At 42.8% G+C, this 24,306-nt stretch overlaps 1 protein-coding gene across 4 annotated transcripts in view; it reads left to right on the top strand.

Annotated features, from left to right (window-relative positions):
- Positions 1–53: 53 nt before the first annotated feature.
- Positions 54–24,306, top strand: part of ULK4 (unc-51 like kinase 4) — a 303,339-nt gene continuing 279,086 nt past the window's right edge. For 2 of the 4 annotated variants that reach the window (XM_053929211.2, XM_024565949.4), the window contains exons 1-13: positions 54–348; positions 3,421–3,614; positions 4,274–4,373; positions 5,886–6,025; positions 8,828–8,990; positions 11,146–11,247; positions 11,778–11,861; positions 13,986–14,061; positions 16,164–16,256; positions 18,475–18,593; positions 18,732–18,801; positions 19,574–19,670; positions 23,772–23,876. In XM_053929211.2, coding sequence (XP_053785186.1) covers positions 3,477–3,614; positions 4,274–4,373; positions 5,886–6,025; positions 8,828–8,990; positions 11,146–11,247; positions 11,778–11,861; positions 13,986–14,061; positions 16,164–16,256; positions 18,475–18,593; positions 18,732–18,801; positions 19,574–19,670; positions 23,772–23,876 — 1,287 coding nt within the window. In that variant the 5' untranslated portion in view covers positions 54–348; positions 3,421–3,476. The other 2 variants (XM_053929210.2, XM_053929209.2) reach the window with 2 other exon arrangements.

The raw sequence follows: 24,306 nt of genomic DNA, 5'->3' as shown, positions 1-24,306 counted from the left end.
GGTCGTCGACTCGTCCTAAGGCTAGGCGCGAGGCCGTTGGGGTTGAGGGAGACGCCCGAGCAGCCTCACGTCCAGGCCCCAGCCAATAGGAAGCGAAACATCAGCCAGTCAGGGCGCGGCGCGCTTTCCAGCGTTCTGCGTGCTGCCCTGGAGACGGGACGGGCGAATCCAAACGTGGAGGGGCGCTAGACCCTCACGGCCTTACCCGTTTCTGCGCGTCCCGCCTTGCTCCATTGCTTCGTCCCCGGTCTTTGGCCAGTGGACCAGTCCTGGGGTGTAGGGTCGGAGACGCGCGCAGTAGAGGGAGCCGTCTGGTGGGTTGGTTGCGTCTTCCCACCTAGCGACCAGGTGAATGGCAGTGTTAGGGGCATGAGTCTGGGTTCGGGGTTCCTTCTGACGGCGCGATAGAGACTGCGAGTCTGAAGGGGCGCTGGCCACCACTCACTTCTTCCCTCTCCCGCCACCCCTTGGTCCGAACTCAGATCAAGCTGAGAGCCGGCAGGGAATTCGGTGTGTAAAGTGCTGCGAGGAGGCGCACCTGTAGAGTGCTTAGCGAAATGCCTTGCCGCCTTTTCGGTCTTGGGGAAAGGGTAACTTGGCCTGCGGTTCGCAGAGTTGAGCGTGCAGCGGGAGGACGAGTTAAAACAGATTGCTGGGCCTGGATTCCAGAGTTTTTGATTAAATAGGTGTGGGCTGGGGGGCGAGATTTGGCATTTCCATCGAGTTCCTAGGTGTTGCTGATGCTGCTAGTGAGGGAGTTAGAGATCTGAAGGTGGGAATGATTTCAGTCTTTACGTACGTGCCCCTATCACCTGGTCAGTTTGAGTGTTAGCCCTACCCCCCTGGATCTTAAATGACTCATTTGCTTGTATGTGTGATTTGCTCTGACTTCTGGCTTCTCAGATGAGATTTTAGGTGAACTTGTGGATTAAAAGAGATTTAAAAGATGCACTATGCTTTTAGAAAAGTGCAAGACAAAACTCTGTCTGGGGTTACACACTTGGGTGAGAAAACTATGAAGAAACCCAAGGAAGTACTAACTGTGATAATCAGGAGAGTGATTACTTTTGGGGAGTAGGAGAAGTTGTGATTACTATAGGCTCACGGAGAGGTGTCTGGCAAAACGCTATTCCTGCCCTGGGTGGTGAACTATACATTTATTTTGTGGGGTTCTCTGTTTTATTTTACAATTTAATAGGTTACAAACTTAAAAATTCATATTGGGAAGTCTAAAGTGAGGAATGTCCTTGGATTGAGACAAAAAGAATGTTAAAGTCATGGAATTTCAAACTTGAAAGATTACTGAAAAGATCATCTTGTTTTCAAGGAATCAGTTAATTCATTTTACATAAAAAACTCAAGCATCTTTATCTTTAAAGGTGTATCCTAGTTTAGCCAATTCGTGAACATTTAAAATGATCTCATTTTTTTCTGGTTTAATATCTTCTCCATTTTAACATTGTCCATTTAATCTTATTTTGGTTATATTACATATTGTGTATTGTTAACCTCTTGCCACATAATTACTCCTGTTTAGGCTGCATTTTGGTAGGCCCGGGGTCAGGATTGTTTCTCTTTAATGAATGGGTTCTAGGGAGGGGAGGAATGTAAAAAGAACTTAGTAAAACTGTCCATTAAAAGAAGTGGATACTATTTGTGCCCGTTTTTGTTTTCCATTGATTTAAATTCAAAATTCTCCCACATCTTTTCTACTTCGAATTTTAAAAACTTTCACTGTCAGTCGACTGTTTTTCTTCTGATTTGATCTAGATACTAGGTTTATAATCAAGTAACTAAATGTAATTACTAGCCTGTACATTTTTATAGTTGAAATTTTCCCATTTTACAGTAAGTTTTAATTTCATTGGAAGATGGAATCACAGAATTTGTTTCTAGATTATTAGATTACTGCTTCCCTATAAGGGGACAGGGGCTCAGCAAACTACTGCCTACCGGCCAGATCTGGCCCGGTATGTTTTAGTATGGCCCACACAAAAGACGAATAAGATCTAATGTATAACATAGCGATTGTAGCCAACAATATGTACTTTGTAGTCACTAAGAGACTAGATCTTAAGTGTTCTCACCACAAATAGAAATGGTAATGTGATGTGATAGAGGTGTTAACTGATACTATGGTGGTAATGTTACAATATATAAATGTATCAAATCAACACAATCTATAGCTTGAACATATACAATGTTATGTCAGTTGTATCAATAAAATGGAGATATAATTCACATCCTATCAAATTCACCCCCTTTAAAATGTTCAATTTCGTGATAGTTAGTGTATTCACAAAGTTGTACAACCATCAGCATTATCTAATTCCCCCGAAGAAACTCCATACCTATTAATTTAGTGCTCTTGTATATTATCTCTAAGGAATGTTGCTATGGGTTCTGACTTAAACATAAGCTGTTTTTAAAGAGGATACCTTACCACTTGGATAATTTCTGGAAAGTTTTCTATAGGCTAGCATGGGTAATTCTCTCAAAGAGATGCCAATTTAAAGGATATTTTTTAGTTGAATAGATACTTGGATTACATTGTTGTGAATATGTTAAGATACTGAATTTACTATTTCACTTCAATTATAAAGAAAATCTAGTCGGATGAAAGATTACATTAAATCCTTATTCCCTCACAAAAATTAGGGGATTTTGTTGGCCGAGAAAATGAACTCTTTAACTGCTTAGATTGCAGATGATGAAGTGATTCGTTGAAAAATAGTTATTTAAAACCAGAGTTAGCAAACTTTTTCTGTAAAGGGACAGATAGTAAATATTTTAGAGTATGTGAGCAGGCCATATGGTTTCCTACAACTACTCAACCCTGCCATGAAAGCGGCCTTAAACAATATGGAAATACAGTGGGTGTGGCTATGTTCCAATTAGACTTTATTTGCAAAAACAGGCAATGGGCTGAATTTGGCCCAGAAACCAGTAGTTTGCTGACCTCTGAGTTTGAATAATACCTATGCACAATTTCTGTGGATTAGATGGAAATACTGTCATCCTTCCATATTTGTTAATAACGCGTTTTTACATACATTGTTTCATTTGCTTCTCCTAATTTGAGGTTTAGTGGGGCATATATTGTTCCATTCTTTATACAGATGTTGACACAATGTGCTTTCCGTTGTATCAAAGGTGTCAAGATACATGGGCTGAAATTGCATTCATTTCCTGGTTTTGTTACATGTGTTGGAAACAGCTGTCATTTTCATTATTTTTGTTAACATCTTTAGGAAGTTAAATATTGGTTTGTGAAGTGTTTCTTCACACTTCAACACTTACTTGCAGGTGAATTCCATGGATTTATAGAATTATTACATTTATTTATATATTACATATCCTGAGCTAATTAATCATGCAACTGGCTTGCATTTTTGTGTGCCATTTTTGTGTACATTTTAGGAGCTAGAGATGCTCTCAGGCTGTTGTTTTACTGAGTGTGAGAAGGTGGCCTGGAGATGGAAAACTTCATTCTGTACGAGGAGATTGGCAGAGGAAGCAAGACCGTTGTATATAAGGGGCGCCGGAAGGGAACAATCAATTTTGTAGCTATTCTTTGCACCGATAAGTGCAAAAGGCCTGAAATAACCAACTGGGTAAGTCACGTATGTTTTTCTCCCTCTGGTGGGACAGTGTTTTTAAAAAATAGTTATAAAAAATAATTGTCTTATTATGATATCATATACTTTTGTTTCTTGCCTTTTTCAATTAATATTCTAACACTGTCATTTCTATATTGATATAAAATTAAATAAACATTTTAATGTTGGCCTAATATTTTGTAAATTGATATACAACTTACTTAACTGTTATTGTATTATTGAGCATTTAGGTTGTTTTACCTTACTAAAGGTTGATTATTAAAATAGTGTGTACTTAATATAGAAAATAGAAAAAGAGAAGTAGAAAGAATTAAAAAAAACCCAGTAATTCTGCTCATTACAATAGCTTTTTTGATGAATACCTTTCAGCCATTTTCCTATGATACTATTTCTTTTGCAATAGTATTTTTACCCAAATACACAAAACTAAATCGCACAACCTTTTGAAAAGTAATTTTTAAGATAATACACTAAATCAGCATTTTTCCATGCAACTAACCTTTATAACCGTCATTTTGATGTCCATAAAGAATTCCACCAAATGAATTCAATTATTTTTACCCATTCCCCAATTGGGTATTTAGGTGTTTTTTTAACAGATGCAAAGGTTTAGAAAAACTATTTTTTAGTTTGAATGTTGTGTGTTTTCATAGGTGCGCCTCACCCATGAAATTAAACACCAGAACATCGTAACTTTTCACGAATGGTATGAAACCAGCAACCATCTCTGGCTCGTAGTGGAGCTCTGCACAGGTGAGCCGCGCCACGCAGGCTTTGTTACTTCCCTTTCTTCCTTTGCACATGTAAGTGTTGGTACTATTGGCTATGTTGGCTTGAAAATCGTTGTTCGATGGACATTAGGGAAGGGTAAAGAGCTAAGATGTAGGGTAAGAAGAAGATTTATGTAACATTCAATTTGGGGTTAACTTACTTTGGTATAAAATATTACTAGACCATCTACATAAAAATTTAGAGACTTTTTTTTAGTGGTAATTTATCAAACAACCTTTTCCATTTAAACAAAGTATTTTAGGTCAACTAGCTATTAATTAGGTTACTAGTTTATACAGTGATTTTTTTTTGGAGCTGAACACTTGTTCTATATAAAAGCTTAAGCAATGTGGAAAAGTGTAAAGATAAAGCATGTTACGCCCTTGCTCGATACAACTTTCCAGGGCTACACACAGGGAGAAAGGTGACTAAATACGTAGATGTTATCTGGCTTTTAGTCTGAGTGTCTTTAGAGGAAAAAATGTGACTGGTACCAAGGTTAGTATATGTCTGTTTACACATTGAGGAAAATAAAGATCGTTAAATATTTAGATACATTGTAATTATTTCTGGTTTTATAAGTCTTACCTATTGGCACTTAGAAATTGTAAGACCGAATCATAAAATAATTTGCTATGTATTTCATTCTTCTGAGTCTGTTGGTTCTGTGGTCTCATTGTGTCCCTGGGTGGGCACACTCCATAGGTCATGAGAGGACTGTCTTGGGGTTACTTTTGCTTCTTCTGTGGTTCCTGACCCCTGACCAGTGCAGTCACCCAACTTTAATTTATGCCTGTGTTTGCAGGGGTTCCTCGCCCACCAAAACGGAATAAACAAAACCCCAAACGCCTCCTACCTTCGTCACAGTGATTCTGATTGAACTTTCAGGTGCCAGCTAAAACTTCACTTTCTCTGAACCTGGCGCTTGTTTTAATCTTGACCCTTAAAAAAAGTTTGTTTCTGGCACTTGGGTGGTAGAGATGGGACGGGGACCTTGGAAGGGTAGAGAGGTGGAACCCCCCCGTGTCTGCCTTTGGCGTATCATTCCATCAGTGGTGTGCACCAAGGGTGTGATTTTCTAACAGTGAAGGAAAGGCACCGATGCGGTACTTTGCAGAATGCGACCTGACTTCACGTAGGGGTAGAAGTGACTGTACTTTGCATAATGCGATTTAAATGCACTGTGTGGGTTAGTGGTCACCACAGCTTTTTGCAGCTGTTTGTTTCCTGAGGGGTCTGGAATGAGAAGTCCTGTACCCCGCCCACTCTCTTCTTGACCCGCCATCCGGGCGGAGCCGGCCCTGGAGCGTGGACGCAGATCTCTGATAGGGCACTTGTCGGCTGTGCCATTAGAAGGTGTGTGTCCCCTGCTAGGCTGCCCAGGGGTCCCGATCTGATCCTGTTCTTCATGCTCAGACTCTCCCAGCGTGGAGCCTCTGAGAGGCGCTGTGTAATGTCGGGGGGTTAGAACGGGTGACTTGACCACACTTGCAGGTGGCTCCTTGGAAATGGTTATTGCTCAAGATGAAAGCCTCCCGGAAGACGTTGTGAGAGAATTTGGGGTGCACCTGACGACCGGACTGCATCATCTCCATCAGCTCGGCATTCTCTTTTGTGACATTTCTCCTGGGAAGGTAAAGCTTTGATTTCCTACCTGCTTCTGTCTTAATTTGCAGTGCTTTCTCAAAGGTCTTTTCATTTTCAGATACAATTTTAGGTATTGAACATCTTGAAATTTAAGTTAACATTTTTTAAAATAAAAATGTGTTTTAGCTCCCTGTCTAGCTCCCATTGGAGTCTTTCTGGAATTCAGAGTTCCCCTCATACCAGAGCTTTGAGTCATTGCCGCTGCTGGAGTGTATTGCAAATGATGAGGTCAACAGATGTATAAAATAAGTCTGTTCGTTCTTCTTTTTTAAAGATTTTACTTATTTATATTTAGAGAGAGGGAAAGGGAGGGAGAAGGAGAGGGAGGGGAACATTGATGTGAGAGAGGAACACTGATCAGTTGCCTCTCATACACACCCTGACCGGGGACTGAACTCGCAACCCAGGCCTGTGCCATCAAACCGGCACCTTTCACTTTGCGGGACGGTGCCCTGCTCGCTGAGCCACACGGGTCGGGGCCAGGCTCCTCATCTTTACAGTGCACAGTTATGAGCCATTATTTTAGTTTGGTAATGGCGTTTTTGGCTATTTCTGTTTGAGTCCTGATATTAGGGATCACATATGTATGTATGTGTGTGTGTGTGTGTGTGTGTGTATAGTTAATCTAAATCTTTGTGACTAAATGAGCTGCGGCGCAGCTGCCCTGAGTCCTGCTTAGTTCTCCATTGCGGTCGGCACTGACGTTGAGGAGCCGTGTGCCCCGGGCGAGATACCCTCTTGCTCTCTCTCCGTGCCTTTGGCCGTGTCTCTGGGTGATTAGAAGGGTTACATGTTATATTTAGAAGCTTCTGGGACACTTCCGGGTACATGATGAGTGGACTCGGGTATTATCTTTATAAGGACATACTCTTAGGGATTGTGCTTATTACTGGCCCAAGTTGCTCCTTTCCCTTTGTTAATGCATACACAAGGAAATGAAAAATTGAGTTTTTTCTTGTTAAACATTATTACAAGACATCTGTATAAGAACATAATTAAACCCATAAAAACTCCTCATAATGAATAAGAGTTTTTATTTGAAACACTCCCATACTTGCCTGAAGTCTGCAGTCACTTAACTGTGGGTGTGTAGGCCTGAAGCAGCCATAGGCAGGGTAGAAATGCGTAGGTGTGGTTTGTTTCGATACAGCTTTATTTCACGGACATCAAAATTTGAATTTCATATAATTTTATTTATTGTATTTTTAGACAGAGGGGAAGGGAGAAAGAGAGAGAAACATTAATGTGTGGTTGCCTCTCACGCACCCCCTACTGGGGACCTGGCCTGCAACCCAGGCATGTGCCCCGACTGGGAATCAACAGGCCATCCTTGGGTTTGCAGGCCGTTGCTCAATTCACTGAGATACACCAACCAGGGCGTGAATTTCATATAATTTTCACATGTCAAGAAATATGATCATACTTCATTTTTTCAACCATTTACAAACTCCCAAACCACTCCCAGCTCCTGCCTACGTAGGCACAGGCACTGGCACAGGCTGGGGTCCGGCCCGAGGCTGTGGTGTGCCGAGCGCTGTGTGGGAGCCATTGCTTGAGGTCTGGTATCAGCTGCTTGTAACCTGGGAAATCCAGGCTGCTGTGCTGTGTGACTTTTATTCTAGAACTGGGGTTGGCCGAGTGCAGGCAGGATGCCGGGTCCTGGCAGCGAAGTTCATTGGAACACAGCCACACCCTCTCGTTTTTGTATTGTTTGTGGCTGCTGGGCTGAGTCGGCGGGACGAGGACCTATGGCTTGCCAAGTCTGAAAGATTTATTAACTTAAAAAAAAAAAAATTGCTGACCCCTGCCACTGGTTCTCAAAGGTGTTCCCTGGACCAGCAGCATTAGTGTTACCTGGGGCGCATAGGCAGTGCAGGTTCTTGGGCCCACCCCTGACCCTCTGACTCAAATCCTGGGGGTGGTGGGGACCAGTGGTTTTCCTCAGCAAGTCTTCCGGGGATCCTGGTGCTCAAAACCATTGAAAAGTCACCGGGGACTTTTAACAGACATCCTTAGTATTTGTGATTACAGGTTAAAGGCTCTTACAAACAAAAAGCCAGCTGGCTCATTGCAACTTCCTATAAATATTTTTAATGACTCTGCAGAAAAAGTCAAAAGTAACAGGACATTGGTTCCTGGCACGGTTTCAGCAATCAACAGATAACTTCTAATCACAAATTATATTAGCAGACTTGAGTGCTTAGCACACACCAGTCGCTATTCAAAGCCCTTTGCGAGTATAACCCTAGTTAATCCCCACAACAGTCTGAAGAGTTAAGTGTAATTTATTTCATTTTATCAGTGAAGAGACTGAGCTTTAGAAAAGTAAAGTAAATTCTCCAGGTCAGATCGCCTGTAAGTGGTGGGCCTACCGCTCAAATGTAGGCCTCTAACTTCAAAACCCGAGTTTTAACCGTATGTTATGTAAACAGTGCCTCTGGCAGGTGGGTTTTCAAGCCTTTCTTTGGCTGTTGGTGAGGATTAGAGAGTATAGATCGTTCCATATACACTGTTCGTAAACGCCTGAGCTTTCCCCTCTGTGGTTTTATATGATGTATGTATTATATACATCTGAGAATGGACAATTTCATATTTGACTCTTCTTACTAAAATGTCGGATTTACTTTTCTTGAGATTCTTTTTTATAAAGAAATGTAAGCGTTGCATTTTATGAGTTGGGATGAAGCAAGAAAGCCACTGCCCAGAGTGCCTCGTGAGGTTCTGAGAGGCGCTGAGGTGAGTGCAGATGGAGTTGGGCTCTGAACGTGTTCATTTTTTAACCCGTACAGATACTCTTGGAAGGGCCCGGCACACTGAAGTTCAGTAATTTCTGCCTGGCCAAAGTGGAAGGTGAAAACTTGGACGAGTTCTTTGCTTTGATGGCAACCGAAGAAGGTGGAGGTGACAGTGGTGAAAATGCACTGAAGAAAAACATGAAAAGTAGAGCCAAAGGTTTGTGGAGCATTTAAGATCTTAACTCTAGCTGTGGACCTTTTATTTTGCTAGTCCAGTGAGGTGTGGTTAATAATAGTGACCAGGGGAAGTTGGGGTATAGGGCTGGCTTTGTGGATGGCCTCAAGTTTCCCGTGTGGGCCTAATACCGTGTAGGGCATGGGGAACGCCCGACAGTCTGTGTCTGATCCTTGGCTCCACCTGGCCTTGACCTCGCGTTAGAGCGTAAGGAGCGGGTGTTCTGTCTCACTGTTTGCGGTCTCATCAGCTCTTAGAACAGCACCTGGCCCACACGAGTGGCTCAGTAGTTGTTTGTTCCACATTGTTGAGCAGCTGATATTTGCAACTAAGGAAAGTTTTCAGGGGTGCACCCTTGGGAGGTGGTTTTGACAGTGAGCTGGGGCCTGGGGTGGCTAGCTGTACCTTAGGGGAGAGTGTGAGTGCGGTTTCGTAGACCAGACCTTCTGAGAGAAGCAGGAGAGAGCTTTCCTCTTCAAGTTCCCTGTGCAGGTGCTCGAGGCTTCGGGCCCCTGAAGCTCTAGCACACGCACCGTGAAGGGAGGGGCCCTCGGGGAGTGGGTGCATCCTTAGGCTTCATAGTCACGTGGCCTAGGATGGGGGGGTGAGGGAATAGGGCGGGGAGCAGCAGTTAACTGTGGCCCCATAAATACGACCACTGGAAATTTAACTTTCAGGGCCAGTTTTGAACGGGATGCAGTTTCATGCCACTACGAAGGCTTTTAAGATCCCCAAGTGTCACTCCACAGGATGACTGGCATTCTGTGAAAATGAGTGTTGTGGACCATGTTCGTAGAATATTAAGTTTTAGATGGTTATTTCTTAGAAAACAAGGAAGGCGATGTATTTCAGAAATGCATATTTGAAATATTCCCCTTTACTCAGGGGAAGAGGGCTGGGTTGTGGAGAAATAGGTCAGAGTTTCTAGCAGCGACGCTCACTTGCATCTGCGTCTGGTCTAAGAATAATCCCCATGATGGATCCTTTGGCCACGGGTGGGGGACCCTCTTGCAGCCATCCGTCCCGATCATCGGGTGTCGCCAAGGTTACAGGCCACTCCTCTCCACTTCCCCGTGGTATAAAAACAAAACCACTCCTGGTCCTCCGGAGCCTTTGAGAGCTTACAGTCTAAGTGTGGCGATGCACAGGCACTTAAATGAACCCTTGCCTTTTGACACTTGCGAGCGGCGGGTGTCATGGCGGGGTTGACGTTGGTCTCTAGCAGGGGTGACAGCCACAGAGAATCCGCTGACACTGGTGCCAGCCTGAGACACTGATGAGCAAAAAGAGAGGAAAAAGCTGGTTGGGCCGCAAAAAGGTAATGCTGCAAAGAGTTTCTCAGGAGGACACCTGAATTCTAGTCCTGCCTTTGCTTCTGTGTGTTCTTGAGAGTAATGGCATAGCTTCCGGGGTCTTAATTTCCTCTCGTGTAAAGGTAGGGAGTTGGACTGGCTTGTGACTCCCAGACCTCAGGCCCAGGGAAGTTAATATAAATGAATGAAGTGGCCCACTGGTGTTGGACTGAGAGAAGCGTGAGTTTCAAGCTGAGAGCCTCCTGCCTGTGGGTTAAGTCGGATCCAGATCTGATCCCCGACTGCCCCTGCTCTTGGGGTGGCCGTGGGGATGCCCATCACTGCGCTTCCACTACAGGGCGCGTACTTAACCAAGGCCCCCAGCCTCTCGAGGAGGAAATCCAGTGCTGCTTTTGCTCTGGGGACGTAGGTCCCATGGGCTGCCTGCGGCCTACAACTGCGCACGCACGGCAGGAATCCTCGGGGAGGCCCACTCCTGGGAGACACGCAGATGGCCTCGCCGACCCTTCCTTACAGTGCCTGCAGTCTGGGGTGTTTCCCGGGCCTCTTCCTTCCCTCCGGGTCCAGCCTGCACCGTGCTCTGGCCGGCTCACCCCCTTTTTTCTCACAGGTGTTTTCTGTGATAAAACCCTTACAGAGCCTCAGACAATGGAGCCTTAACATTGGAAAACATTAAAAAAAAAGTGAAATGCACCTGCAGTTATATTCGTGTGCACACTCTCCTCCCGTACATGTATTTTTTACCCCATCAGGACTCTCGCAGGTGGGTTTGTGTTGAGAACAGTATAAATGCCTAATAAGACTTGTTTACGCTTTGTTTTCAGGCTCTCTTGTGTACACAGCACCTGAAATCGTAAAGGGCAGTGACTTCTCCACCGCCAGTGACCTCTGGTCTTTGGGCTGTCTGCTTTATGAAATGTTTGCAGGTGATTACTTCCTGGTTCATTTTAAAGTCAGAGCTGGCCAAACACAAAGGTTAAACCTGCGGTTTGCAAACCTTTTGCCTACAACATATGAGAAAACTGGCTCTTCTAAATCTTTGTACTGATTTTGGCTGGATTGTTTGGGGTCCAGGCATGAGCAGGTCCCTATTTGTCATGATAATCATCTGGAATGTTGACGTTTTCCTAACTATTAAAAAGCTGCGATTAGTGCTAGAAATCCCTGTGCGGGTACCTGCGACTGAACGATTCACACGTGGCCAGCAGCACACGCAAACCCTGGATCACGGTAGTGGTCCATGTGTGACTTTGTGCGTTGTACAGGGGGGCCAGATTTGGAATTTTAGGAATGTAAAACTATGCAGTGTGCCTGGTGTTCACCAGGCATTCGGTAGTCAGTTGTCGCTGTACACGTATTTGCCAACCGTGTGATGCCGAGCTCCCTGCACTTGGGATTTCTTAAGGATCGGTGATGGCAAACTTGGGTAACTGACAGGTTTTCAATGTAATTTCAGGAAAGCCTCCATTTTTCTCAGAAAGGGTTTCAGAATTAATTGAAAAGATTTTTTATGAAGATCCTTTGCCACCTACTCCAAAAGGTAGGATTTTTACTATAAATGCAGTTAATTTATACACAGACTAAAAGATGCACTTTAATTGTCTATTTTTATTGATTCATAATCTCCCCAATTTATATTTTATGAATAGTCCCAGTTGGCCCTGGCTGGTGTGGCTCAGCGGACTGAGTTCCGGCCTGCAAACCAGGGTGTCAGTGGTTCAATTCCCAGTCAGGGCACATGCCTGGGTTTCGTGCCAGGACCCCAGTGGGGGGTGCTCGAGAGGCAACCACACATTGATGCTTTTCTCCCTCCCTTCCCCTCTCTCTAAAAATAAAAAAATAAAATCTTAAAAAAAACATAGCCCCAGTTGATATTTTTAGAAATGTTAGCTTTCCCTTTGCCAATTAAAAAAAAAAGTACCGAAGTGAAAAGCAGAGTACAGTGATTTCCCTCATTTGAAAGCACAGATTATTTTGTGCTCCTGTAACAAGAGGTGACTGGTTTAAAGACTTAGAAAACTCAAACTTTTAGTTACTTTTGTGCGTGATACCATTTACTTAATTTGGACTCATGTCCTTTGTGAAATACCTAACTTGTTCTTTCTAATTAGTGTTTGAGTAGTAACAAAATAGGCCTTCGCAGCCCTAATCTTGATGAATCAGAATACCACCCTGACAAGTTTTTTAAGTCTTTTAAAGGAGATATAATTGTAGTATTGTCAGTGTTGAAATTTTAATCATAAAATTGTGATTAATGTAACCACCTACCATTAACAATTTTAAGGAAAGAAAACCAAAATACGGCACAAACATAATAAAGCAGATTGCTGTACACCACAAAAAAGTGAATCTTAAGACACAAAAACAGGACTTTACAAAAGATGTTGGCAATTTTTAAAAGAAAAAATATCTTCAGGATTAATTAATGGAAAAAATAGGAATATACAATATTTTCAATATTTCAAGAATCACCCTAGGTGAAAAAAATAAGACTCTGGATATTTTGAAAATAGTCTATGTTTCTTAAAATGCTGCATTTCCTTTTTTTTTCATTAACTGTCTTAGTTTTTGTAAAAGTCAGTCATTGCTGTTTCTTATACTGATGACTTTTGAATACAGTATTGGTTATTGTTTTCTCCTATAAGCTAAAGACTTTTATGCAGGGAAGAAATCTGGAAATGAAGATGCCGTAGGTCCAGTGGAGACACCACTGGTGGCCAAGCTTGCTTATGTCACGGTCCTCTGTCCTTCCGGGGCCAGAGTGCCTGACAGGGCCACCAGTTTCGACTGCTCTGTCTCAGGGGTGCGTGGTGATGTCGTCAACCATTGTCTTCCCGGCCCCTTCTTTTAACCGTTGCTGGTCCTTTGGCCATGGTGTATACTCGTGATTTGTCTAGTTTAAAGAAGGCAAAACTTGGAGGTTTAGAAAATTGAACAATATCATAATATTGGGATGCTTATTATTTTCCTGCTGACAATGAAGAGGGATTGCAAGTATTCTAATCGAAGGATATTATAAAGCAAAGCTGGTCAAATGAATAGTGCCTCAGAAAGTGAGGCATAACTAACAGGGGAAGACGAGGGTATGAGTTTGTCAGACCGGTAGTCCTTACTGGGATTATTCAATGAAGTAATTTAAGAGGTCAGTCAAAACTTAGTTTTTGAGATTCATGTTTTTTGTAGTCTAGGAAAAAAATGCTTTTTTAAAAAATTGATTTTATAGAGAGGGAGGGGAAGGGGAAGGGGGAGAGAGAGAGAGAGAGAGAGAGAGAGAGAGAGAGAGACAGAGAGACATTGGTGTGAGAGACAAACATTGATTGGTTGTCTTCCGTATGCACCCTGACCAGGGATCTAAGCCACAACCTAGGTATGTGCTCTGACTGGGGATCGAACCTGCAACCTTTTGGTTTCTGAGATAACGCTCTAACCAGCTGAGCCACCAAGCCAGAGCTAGGAAAAAATGTCTTTTGAAAAAAAATTAAAAAAAGTATTTTGTGCCCCATTTCCCCCTGTTTAAATGAAAGCTTAATTGTTATCGATAGATTCGGTGTTCTCTTTAAAATAATTTATGAGCTTAACATACTGTGACTTCAAATGTTGATGTAGGGTGTGTATTCATCTTATCTCCTTTTTCCACCCTTTTTGGGAATTAATTTGTGTACAGATTCTTCTCTTCCTAAAGCTTCTTCGGATTTTATTAATTTACTTGATGGGTTACTTCAAAAAGATCCTCAGAAAAGGTATGTACGGATGATATTTTAATATGAATGAATAGCGGAATCCTTTTTTTTCTTTCATGCACTTCTGAAACAGTACTGTTCTTAATATATAAAGAGGTGTTCAAATTACTTTTCTTAAAAAGAAAATCTGAGTTCACACCGGGTGTTTTCTCTTTGCAAGTGTTTTTAAGCATGAGGAATTTTCAGTCACTTTCTCTTTCAGTGTATTAAGTGGTTACCGAGTAGCTGGGTGGATTTTCTCGCAATGCCTGGATCCAAGCCCTGGGGTTCTTGTCATTGTAGGTTTCAGGCTGCACCTGCCTTAGACCGCTGGGCTGGGGGCGGTCCTGCCAGGGTGGTCATGTGACGACACGGAGCGGTGTTTCAGTGTGCGATGTGTTCTGCGATGCTCCTGGCAGGACAGCAGGCGCAGGGTGACTTTCCTGTGTCGTGGCATCGGGGTGGGTTGGAGGGTGCATGGGGAGGGGGTCTTGCGGGGGGGTCGAGAGCAGCTGGCTTCTAGTTCTGGTTCTGCCACTAGGTCACTGGGGGGAGGGGGAGGGAGTATTAAACGAGTATTGGGTCTCTGCTTCAGGGTGTAAAATGATGAATACATTTGGTATAGTGTATGAAATACTCCATTCTCTATCTTCATGAAACATAAGGGAGGACCCGCAGGAGGAAATGCTGGTTCTTGAACAAGTTGTAGGGCAAACCTCCTATGCTTGTAATAGAAAGCTTTTAGGATTAGTGTTATTTTGGTGGCTAATCTTCCAGACATCTTTTGATAGAATATAAATATACTTTATTTAGGATGATATATCTACAATTCTACATATTTATATCTCTATATTGTATGCTTTTTTTTGCATAAATGGAACCACTTCATAACCTACTTTTCTCTCTCTATATTTGCTTAGTCATTTTGAATGGCTGCAGCATGTACAAGCGATAACCTATGAAAACAATAAACATTTAGTGTGTGTCTTGATTTAGAATATCACAGACACTGCTATAGTAAGTGTCCTTCTGAGTACTTTTGTTGCTGTTCATTTGGGCAGTTTTCTCTTGTGGATACGTTTCTGAGAGTGGGTTGCTGGCCCAAGGCTGAGAACATTAAAGAGTTGGTACATTTGCTGCATTCTGGGAACGGGTTGCACACCCGGCAGCGCTAGAGAGCTCTCTCCCGCCGCTGTCACCTGCCGTGGGCTCTGTCGGGCTTAGACATTTTCGCCAATCTAGTGGGTGTCAAAGAAATTCCATTTTATTGGCAGCGTTATTTCTCCACTAGTGAATTTTAAGAGGGATCTATATATGGTTGCAAATTCTTTCTCTTTTTCATTGGTGTTATAATTTTGATCAACACAGAAATTTTGAGTAAGTTACCAAATACAAACTATTGTCATTTTTTGTTTTTAAACTTTAATCAGCCTTGACCTTTCTGAGTCTGATGAGTACCCCTAGAGGTATAATAATCTATTAGTAGTGAAACTTAATGTTTGAAAGTGAGTCTGGGTTTTAGGTACAGCTGAAAGTCAGTTTCATGTGGGTGAACTAGCTGGGTGAGGTCTCGACACCTAAGCGGAGGTGTGACTGTACATAGTCACTGACTGGGTGTTCTTGTTCATTTCTGAATGCAGTTCTAGAAGTGAAGTTCCAAAAGTGGAGTGTGTACAACAGGGGAGGTGACCTAGAATAACCTAGCCTGTCTTGGAACAGGGAAGGTGACACAATTACGGGTTGAGAATATGTGATCTGTTTACTTTAAAATTTTAAATTATTTATAATTATTTATAGATTTCCTGATTGACTGTTTGGAGAGCCCGAAATGTATTTTTTAAATCAGGCTCCATGGAATAGGAATCCCGAGACCTCTAATACTTAGTTGCCGGACTCTTTCATTCTGTACCATTTAAGGTTTCTAGATTATTTGTTGCTGTTTCAAAGAGGTTAAAATTACATACTAAAACGAAAGGGTAAAATATGAAACAATCTCAGAGGCCCATTTTTATGAAGCAGGTTATAAATTATGAAATTTGATTCATGTAATTGGGACACATCCTGGGAATTCTCCACAGTGAAATCATGTTAACATAGAATTTCAACATTTATGTCTTGTAAAGATTAACGTGGGCAGGTCTGCTGCGACACTCATTTTGGAAGGATGCTTTTACCAGAAAAGATCAGGACCCGGGCGCCGAGGATTCCGGCGTCAGGTAGGACAAGCTTATCTTGGTGTGGGGGGCGTGGTTATGAGACACTCACACCCGTCGCTATTCTAATAATGCAGCATCAATGACAGGGATTTCTATGCTTTCATGATAGAAAAATCAAGCATTTGTTGAAGGGCTGTTTAAAGAATTTAGTCATGGCATTTTTATTTTAAAGTTTTCATTTATTTGTTTTTAGAGAGAGGGGAGGGGAGGGAGAAAGAAAGGGAGAGAAACATCCATTGATTGCTTCTGAATGCGTCCTGACTAGGGGCCCAACCTGTAACGCAGGCATGTGCCCTGACTGGGAAGGAATGAAAGCGGTGACCCCTCGTTTTGTGGGACGAAGCCCAGCCAACTGAGCCACACCGTTCGGGGCGAGTTCAGTCATGACACTTTTGTGTTCTCGATTCTGCCGATTTTCCCATCAGTTGTTTCAACTCTGGCCAGCGATTCGGGATGGCAGTCAACAGTTCTTTTGCCAACTGTAAGCGGCTTCCTGCCTTGCAGCCCAGGGCGGGACCTCCTTCCCACCTTTCAGCTGTGCGTGGTCATGTGACTTGTGTTGGCTAATAGAACTGGGGCAGAAGTGATGGGTGTTATTTCTGGACAGGACCTCTAAGAGCCTGTGTGTGGTTTGCCACTTCTCCGGATGAAGGGGTTGGGAAGAGAATGTCAGAATGGAGTTGCTGTCAGGCTGGGCGGGTCTTCAGTGACCACAGGGACATAGCTTTCCCACCAGCCCTCATGGCTGTGTGCGTGAGGAGATGCAAAGTTAGGATATGCTCGGCCACCAGCATGTGAGGGTGTATATGTCACCACAGCATAACCTAGCTCTTCCTGGCTCACATACTTTATTATAAAAATCTTCTTAGCCCAGGCCACTTACAGTGTGATGGCTGTTTTGAAAAGAACAGGTGAGAAGTAGTTGAATATGGAGGTAAAGTCCTGTTGATTGATTTTTACCCCCCTCAACTCACATGGTTGGTTGTCTGGGTCTTAATTTTAGTTTTGGCAGATTCAGTGTATTAGAGAGAGAAGCTGAACTCTACTTCAGGTCTTTCCCAAACGGGAGTTTCTCTGGGCCGGTGAGCTTCAGCTGTGCTCTCAGCATTGTATTGGGTCCCGCAGAAAGCTGGGCTCTGGCCCACAGGTCAGCAAGTCACAGAACACCTCTGACCTCTGCCCCTATCCTTTCCATCTCTGTGCCTCTTACTTCCTTTTCCTGCCTTATTGCCCTCCATAGGGTTTTTTTTCAGTAAGGCACTGAATCAACAGTGATGAAAATGAACATCCTGGCCTGGTTTCTTTGTAGGACGAAAGCGCCTCTCCCCATCAAGGACGCCGAGCTGGAGGTTTCTGTAGCTGCCCCTTTTCAGTTTGAATGGCTGTTGAATTTGATCAGATGTCTTCCTGTGTGAGCCGATATGATCACGGGGTGTTCTTATGTAGACTCCCATTGTGGACTCTTGCACAAACTGGCTTTCAAAGATCGAACCAACCTTGCATTCCCACAATAAACCCCACTTAGTCATTGTGTTTTACAGTTTTTATGTCTTGCTGGGTGTGTTTGTGGCCAGTAGCTGGAGGACAGTGAGAGAGGAAAATGAAGAGAGCAGAGCGATGGGCGATTTGCTTCCCATTCTTGGGACCGTAGCTTTTTTGCTTGGAGAAGAGGATGCCCCTCCCTCAGAGTGTTAGGCACTCTGTTCCCAACCAGCTGTTCCCAACCAGCAGCTGCAGGGTTACCTGGAGGCTGGGGCAGGACCACAGGGAAAAAGAAAAATGAAACCTGGAGGACTTCCCCCACTGTGACCCAAGGGGGCCCTTTTCCTGATCCTTGGAACGGAAATAGAGGGCTTTTCTCCAGGCTTCTGTGTCTGCGCTGGCTGCCTTTGAGCCCCGGCTGGGCAGCACTGGAGGGAAAAACTTGAGGGAAACTGCCTGCTGGTTGACTGGTACTTCGAGTTCTGGTTTACCTCCCCAGTCTGCCTGCTGCTATTTATTTTTCAGGGATAAGGCGTATAGACTTCTCCGTTTAATGCTTTGCTTATAGGATGCTCATTTTCACTACTCAGTGAAAAATACTACTTTTCTTACTCTGTGGCTTTGCCAAATGTCCCGTGTAATTTAATGATTGTTTCCAACCTCTCGTTCTATACGCACGACTATACAGAAAGCTCCGAAGTGAGTCTGACTGTGTTGACTTTCCCCTGTTGAACAGCAGAAGCCTGATGGAGTGCTCTGGGTCACAGGGTCCCAAGGAGCTTCCGAAGAGCCCTCCGAGTGGACAAGCACAGGGGGAGAGGAGCGGCCAGCGACTGCGTCACTCTCTGAGACTAGGTGGGCTTGCATTTGAGTGCTATTTTGGAGGGTTCCCCCCACGTCTGCACTGTCTTCCTCTTTACGTCTCTGTCTGTGCGATGCCTGGCCTGTGGTACTCTGTTCCTTTACGGACACCCTTCTCCTTTTCTGCCGCAGAAAACCCAGCTGAGTTGCGGCCTAAGAATACTCTTGGGGGTCAACGGAATGAGTCCATGTTTCTTCTCAGGTTCGTAAAACGACAGAGCGGGGAGGCGTCCAGGGATGGGAGATGAAAGTACATCTTCCTACAGCGCCTGCTGTCCTGGTTTTCACAATCAGGTTTTTAAAAAAAACTTTGCTAAGTGTTTGTTTAATGAATGAATAAACAGGTAAGCAAGTGAAAGAGAGGTGAGAACCCTGATGTTTGGCAATTTGGAGGAATTCACTACGGAAGACGGTAGTGAGCTGAGTGCATTTCTTCAAATGCGAAAGCTCAAAACCTTGGACCCGGGGGTCATGGAGTGGCCCGTCGAGAGTGTGGCTGTCGTTGGTGAGTGTAGGAGAGATCGCTAAAAACAGATGCACATTTTATATAACCTGTTACTCAGGTACCAAGATAACCTTCCCTAGCAAACATTTTCTGAAATAAAACTGTAGATGTTATCCATCTTTTATAGAATATCTGATCTGTTTTATGATGTTAATCCTGCTTTAAACCAGAAGACGTTTAAAAAATAATAAAATCAGTGTTTTAAGGTTTTTAGTAAAAACAGAAAATACAGAGTAGAGCGTACATGCTGTAAACAAAAGAAACAATAAATTAGCCAGGAAATTAAAAACAGTTATAAAAATAATAGTGTTGCGTAAACACGAAGTTTAAATGTTTCTTTATATAATGAGATCACATAGAATTACCCTATTCTCCCATTTTCATGGGCTGTGTGTTTCTTTTCCCCAGACTATAGTAAACAGGGGATGAAGTTTATTCTGACTAATGTTCGCTGGTGTGTGCTTTGCAGCTCCCGTCCTACGCCGAGGACCAGCACTGCGGTGGGACTGAGTCCCGGTGAGGGTGTCACGCGGAGCTTGCCACAGAAGGCTTCTCCCTCGACCAAGGTGAATAGAGATGAGATCTTTTTTTACTTGAGTATAGAGATTCAGAAGAGTAATGGCAAATTGATCCCTGAACTACGTTTGTGATTACAAACTTTATAATTATGTCATTTCCTAGATTATCATCGGTTTTTCTAGTAAGTATACTTAAGAGAGAGGTGCTTTATAGTTGCTTTTTTTTTTTTTTGATAACAGCTCTATTGACATATAATTGACATACCATGTAATTCACCCATCTAAACTGTACAACCCAGGGGCTCTCAGCATATTCCCAGAGTTCCGCGGCCATCAAACTGTCAATTTCGGAACCCTGCCGCCACCCCCTGCCCGAGAAGCCCCGTGCCTGCCAGCCCCCGCTCTCCTGGTTCCCTCCAGGTTCTCTCCCCTGTCGTCCTCCCATCTGCTTTCTGTCTTTATAGATTTGCCTATTTCGAATACTTTATATAAATGGAATAATAAAATGTGGTCTTTCGTGGCAGGCTTTTTCACTTAACATGTTTTTAAGATTGATGTAAATGGAGCATGTATCAGTACTTTATTCCTTATTATTTTTTTATTGTCAAATCTATTGTATATAGCACATTTTATTTTTGCATTCATCGGTGGGTGGATATTTGGGTGGTTTCCACCTTTTTGGCCATCGTGAGTGATGCTGCTGGGAATGTTTGTGTACAGGTCTCTGTGGGCGTGTGCTTTAACTTTTCCTTGTGTCTGCACGAGGGAATTGCCGAACCCCACGGTCCCTCTGTCTGACCTTTTGAAGAACTGCCAAACCATTTCCCAAAACAGCCGTGCCGGTCCACATTCTCACCAGCAGTCCGCGAGGGTTCCAGTTGTTACATTCTCACTAAGTCTGGTCGTGGTCTGCCTCTAACAAGAACTGTGGTAAAATATACGTTACATCCTAACCATTTTTAAACGTGTAGTTCAGTGGCATTCCCACTCTACAGGTAGGGACATTCATGTTGTTGTATAGCTGTCGCTGCTGTCCCTCCCTAGAGCCTTTTCATCGTCCCAAACTGAAACTCTGTACCCACTGAAAGTTACACCCCGTTCTCCCTCTCCCAGCACTGCTGACCTCTTCTGCTTTTTGCTTCTGTGAATTTTCCTAGTAACCTCATGTAAGTGGAATCATACAATATTGTCCTGTTGCGTCCGGCTTATTTCCAGTAGCACAATGTCTTCGAGGCCCATCAGGTTGTTGTCTGTATCAGAACATCACCCCTTGTTAAGGCTGAGTAATACTCCACTGTGTGTGTCCACCAGTGTGTTCACTCGTTCTCTGATGGCCACTTGGGTTGTTTCAACCTTTCGGCTATTGTGAATAATTCTCATTCTCTCTTTTTGATTACAGCCATCCTAGCAGGTGTGAAATTGTCATTGGAGTATTGATTTTCACATTTCTGGTGGCTAATGGTGTCGAGACCTTTTCATGTGCTTATTGGCCATTTATCGATCTTTGGAAAATTGTCTGCCCTTTGCCCACTTACTGAGTTGTAGGAATTCTTCACGTATTCTAGATATGTGATGTGTAAGCACGCCCTCCCATTCTGTGGGGTGTCTTTTCACCTTCTCGATGGTGTCTTTGGAGCACAACAGTTTCTAATTTTGATGACGTTCAAATGACGTGTGTGTGTGTGTTGTTGCTGCTGCTGCTCGTGTTTTTGGTGTCGTAGCTAAGAACCTTCGTTTGCTCCAAGGTCGTGAAGATTTACATTTGGGCCTTTAATCCATTTTGAGTTAATTTTTACAGATGGCATTAAGTAGGGGGTCCAGCTTCATTGCTTTTCATGGGAACATCTAGTTGTCTCGACACCATTTGTTGAAAAGACTGTTTTTTTCCCTATTTAATTGTCTTGGCATTTTTCTCAAGCATCAGTTGACTATACATGTGAAGGTGTATTTCTGGACTCGGTTCCGTTCTGTTGGACTCCCCGTCTTCTCATGCTAATAGTGCAGTGTGCAGATCCCGGCAGGTTTTTGGTATGTTTTCAAGTTAGAAAGTATGGTCCTTCCAACTCTGTTCTTCTTTAAGTTTGTTTTGGCTCTTCTGGAACTCTCGTGTTTCCATGGGAGTTTCAGGACCAGTGTGTCAGTTTTCCAGAGATTGAAGCCAGAGATTGTGATAGCAATTGTGTTGAGTCTGTAGGTCAGTTTGGGGAGTATATAGTTTTCTTCCACAAACATGGAATGCATTTGGACCATGCGAAAGTTATTTCTTCAATGACATGAAATATAGGTGGGTTATAATGAAATCCCCCTCTGCTAGTAATGGTTTGGTTACAGATGAGGTAGAAAATCAGTGTGAAAGTAAACAGTGCATTCTGAAGTGTGAGAGATGCTGCCCTTCTTCTGGCTGATCTTTCTTGTGGAAGGAGTGTCTGTAATCATTTTATTGAGAAATTTAAGCAGGAGTTATATAAGCAGTATAAGAAAGTTGTTTTATAATTTTTCAATGATTCTATTCAATTACAAAAATTTATATAATGTAGAAAACATATATAAAAGTATATAAAAATGTGGAAGTGGACAAGAAATTAAAAAGCTGCTTATAATTTAATTACCCAGGGTAATCACGGATTACATTTTGGTATCCCTACTTTTGGTTCTGTACGTATATTCATTTTCAAATAAGGGAACATAATTTTATAAGTTATTTTTTTTCACTTTATAAATGAGGTGTCATTGTAATTTTTGATCACTTAATGTTCCTGAACACGTTGTTTATTTTTTGCTATTGCGAATGGAATACTACATTTTATAACTTTTTATTTATGCATACGTCCAACTTACCTATAGGAAATTAATTTTACATATAAATTTTCTAATTGGTCTACCTTAATAATTACGTTTTTTTATTGTTGACACTATTGTAGATATTCACTAATTCTTATATTCTAATAATTTTTAGTTAATTCATTTTGGATTGTTTTCAAGTCTTTCTGTCTTGGAAGTCCGTGTTCTTAAACATTGAAAATTTTTTTACAAAGTTTCTCCTTATTTTTCATGTTTTTTTTTTAAAAAATATGTCTGTCTTTTAAGTTGCAAAGGGGTCATTGGTTTTCGGTCACTTTATTAGCTAATTAATCTGTTTCTTTTTAAAAAAAATGTTTATTATTAGTTTTTATTGCTTATTCCGTTACAGTTGTCCCAGTTTTTTCCCCTTTTGTCCCCCTCCAGGCAGCCCACCCCTCACTCCCTCCCTCAGTTCATCCCCACTGTGTTGTCTGTGTCCGTGGGTCATTTGTACATGTTCTTTGACTGATTGATCCCTTCCTCTTCTTTCCACCCTTATCTGTGGCCCTACCTGAGTTTTGAATTTTTTTTCCTCATTTTTCACTCCACTGGTTTCGTTTTCTGTTTCATTCAGTTTACTGGTCAGTGTTTCAGTGGAAATTCATAATGCGTGAACCCTCTTTTTCGTCTGATGTGAGACACTGAGACAAAAGCACTAGGAACAAACAACAGTTCTGTTTACGTAGAGAACAAAGAAACGTCTCGGAAGAGTAACTGATGGGAAACATAGTCATTCACTTTAGTTGTACATCAACTCTACCAGTTCTTGTAAAGAGAACGGTGTTTCTTAGGTAACAGGTCAGTACTTTAGCCTGACATTTTTTATGCTGTAATTTTAACTTTATAGTGAATATTCCGTAAAGCAGAATTAAATTGGTTAGTGTTTGGTGGATGAAAGATTAAAAATCAGTATGATTTTTTTTAATCTTTGCAAAGTAAAGATTAAAAAGTTATCTTTAAAAAGTAACGTAATAGCTAAACTAATTTGCCTCATCATAGTTTAGACCATCAGACTGCGGAAGATCTGTTTTCTACTCCTACCCTCATCCTCAAACAGGAGCAGTTTAGTTACTTTCTCTGATCTCTTTTTGTTTTTCATCTGTAAGAATGGAAATAATGGTACACACGATTTAGGATTTTTATGGAGATCGAGTGAAACCATCTGTGAAAGTGTTTTGAACAGCAGCCAAGGCCCATTGATGAGATGACCTTTTTCAGTGGGGTCTTTTACTCAGCATCCTCTTAGTTCAGCTCGGAAAGCTCATTGTGAGTCCCAGAAACGAAGTCTAATTTTTGTTCTTGTTTCAGACCAGCAGTGGACACCTGAGTCAGCAGGACGTGGAGTCCCAGATGAGAGAGCTTATCTACACAGACTCCGATCTCGTCGTCACCCCGATTATCGACAATCCGAAGGTGTGGAGCGATGCCCCGCCCACTGAGGGCTGAGTCGTAGATTTCACTGAGGACCGACACCTGGGTGGTATTTTCATTTCTGCTCCTCTCGTCCACCTTGCTTTCATTCATGCCACAGGTCTACCTGTCTGCCTCCCACCCTGCCTGTAACCCTCTCCTCTTCCTGCCTTGCTGAGTTTCCTGCCGCCTGTGTGCCGGCTCTGCCTCCCATCAGTCCAGCGGGCCACAGCGGGGCTGCTGACTCTTAGACCTCAGACCGTAGTCCTCGGTAACCTTCGTCTCTCAACACGCATGTAACGGGGATTATTACTCCAAGTATTCTAGCTGATGATGTGTCACAAAGGTGCATGTCAATGAGCACCACACTCCAGGCTTGGCTGGGTGGGCAGAGCACACGGAGACCACGCCCTGTCCCGAGGGTCAGGACTCA

The sequence above is a fragment of the Desmodus rotundus genome, chromosome 8 (assembly GCF_022682495.2).
Source record: "Desmodus rotundus isolate HL8 chromosome 8, HLdesRot8A.1, whole genome shotgun sequence".
Taxonomy (NCBI): Eukaryota; Metazoa; Chordata; class Mammalia; order Chiroptera; family Phyllostomidae; genus Desmodus; species Desmodus rotundus.
The sequence above is the reverse complement of the archived record's forward strand: the minus strand, read 5'-3'. Positions and strand labels throughout refer to the sequence as shown.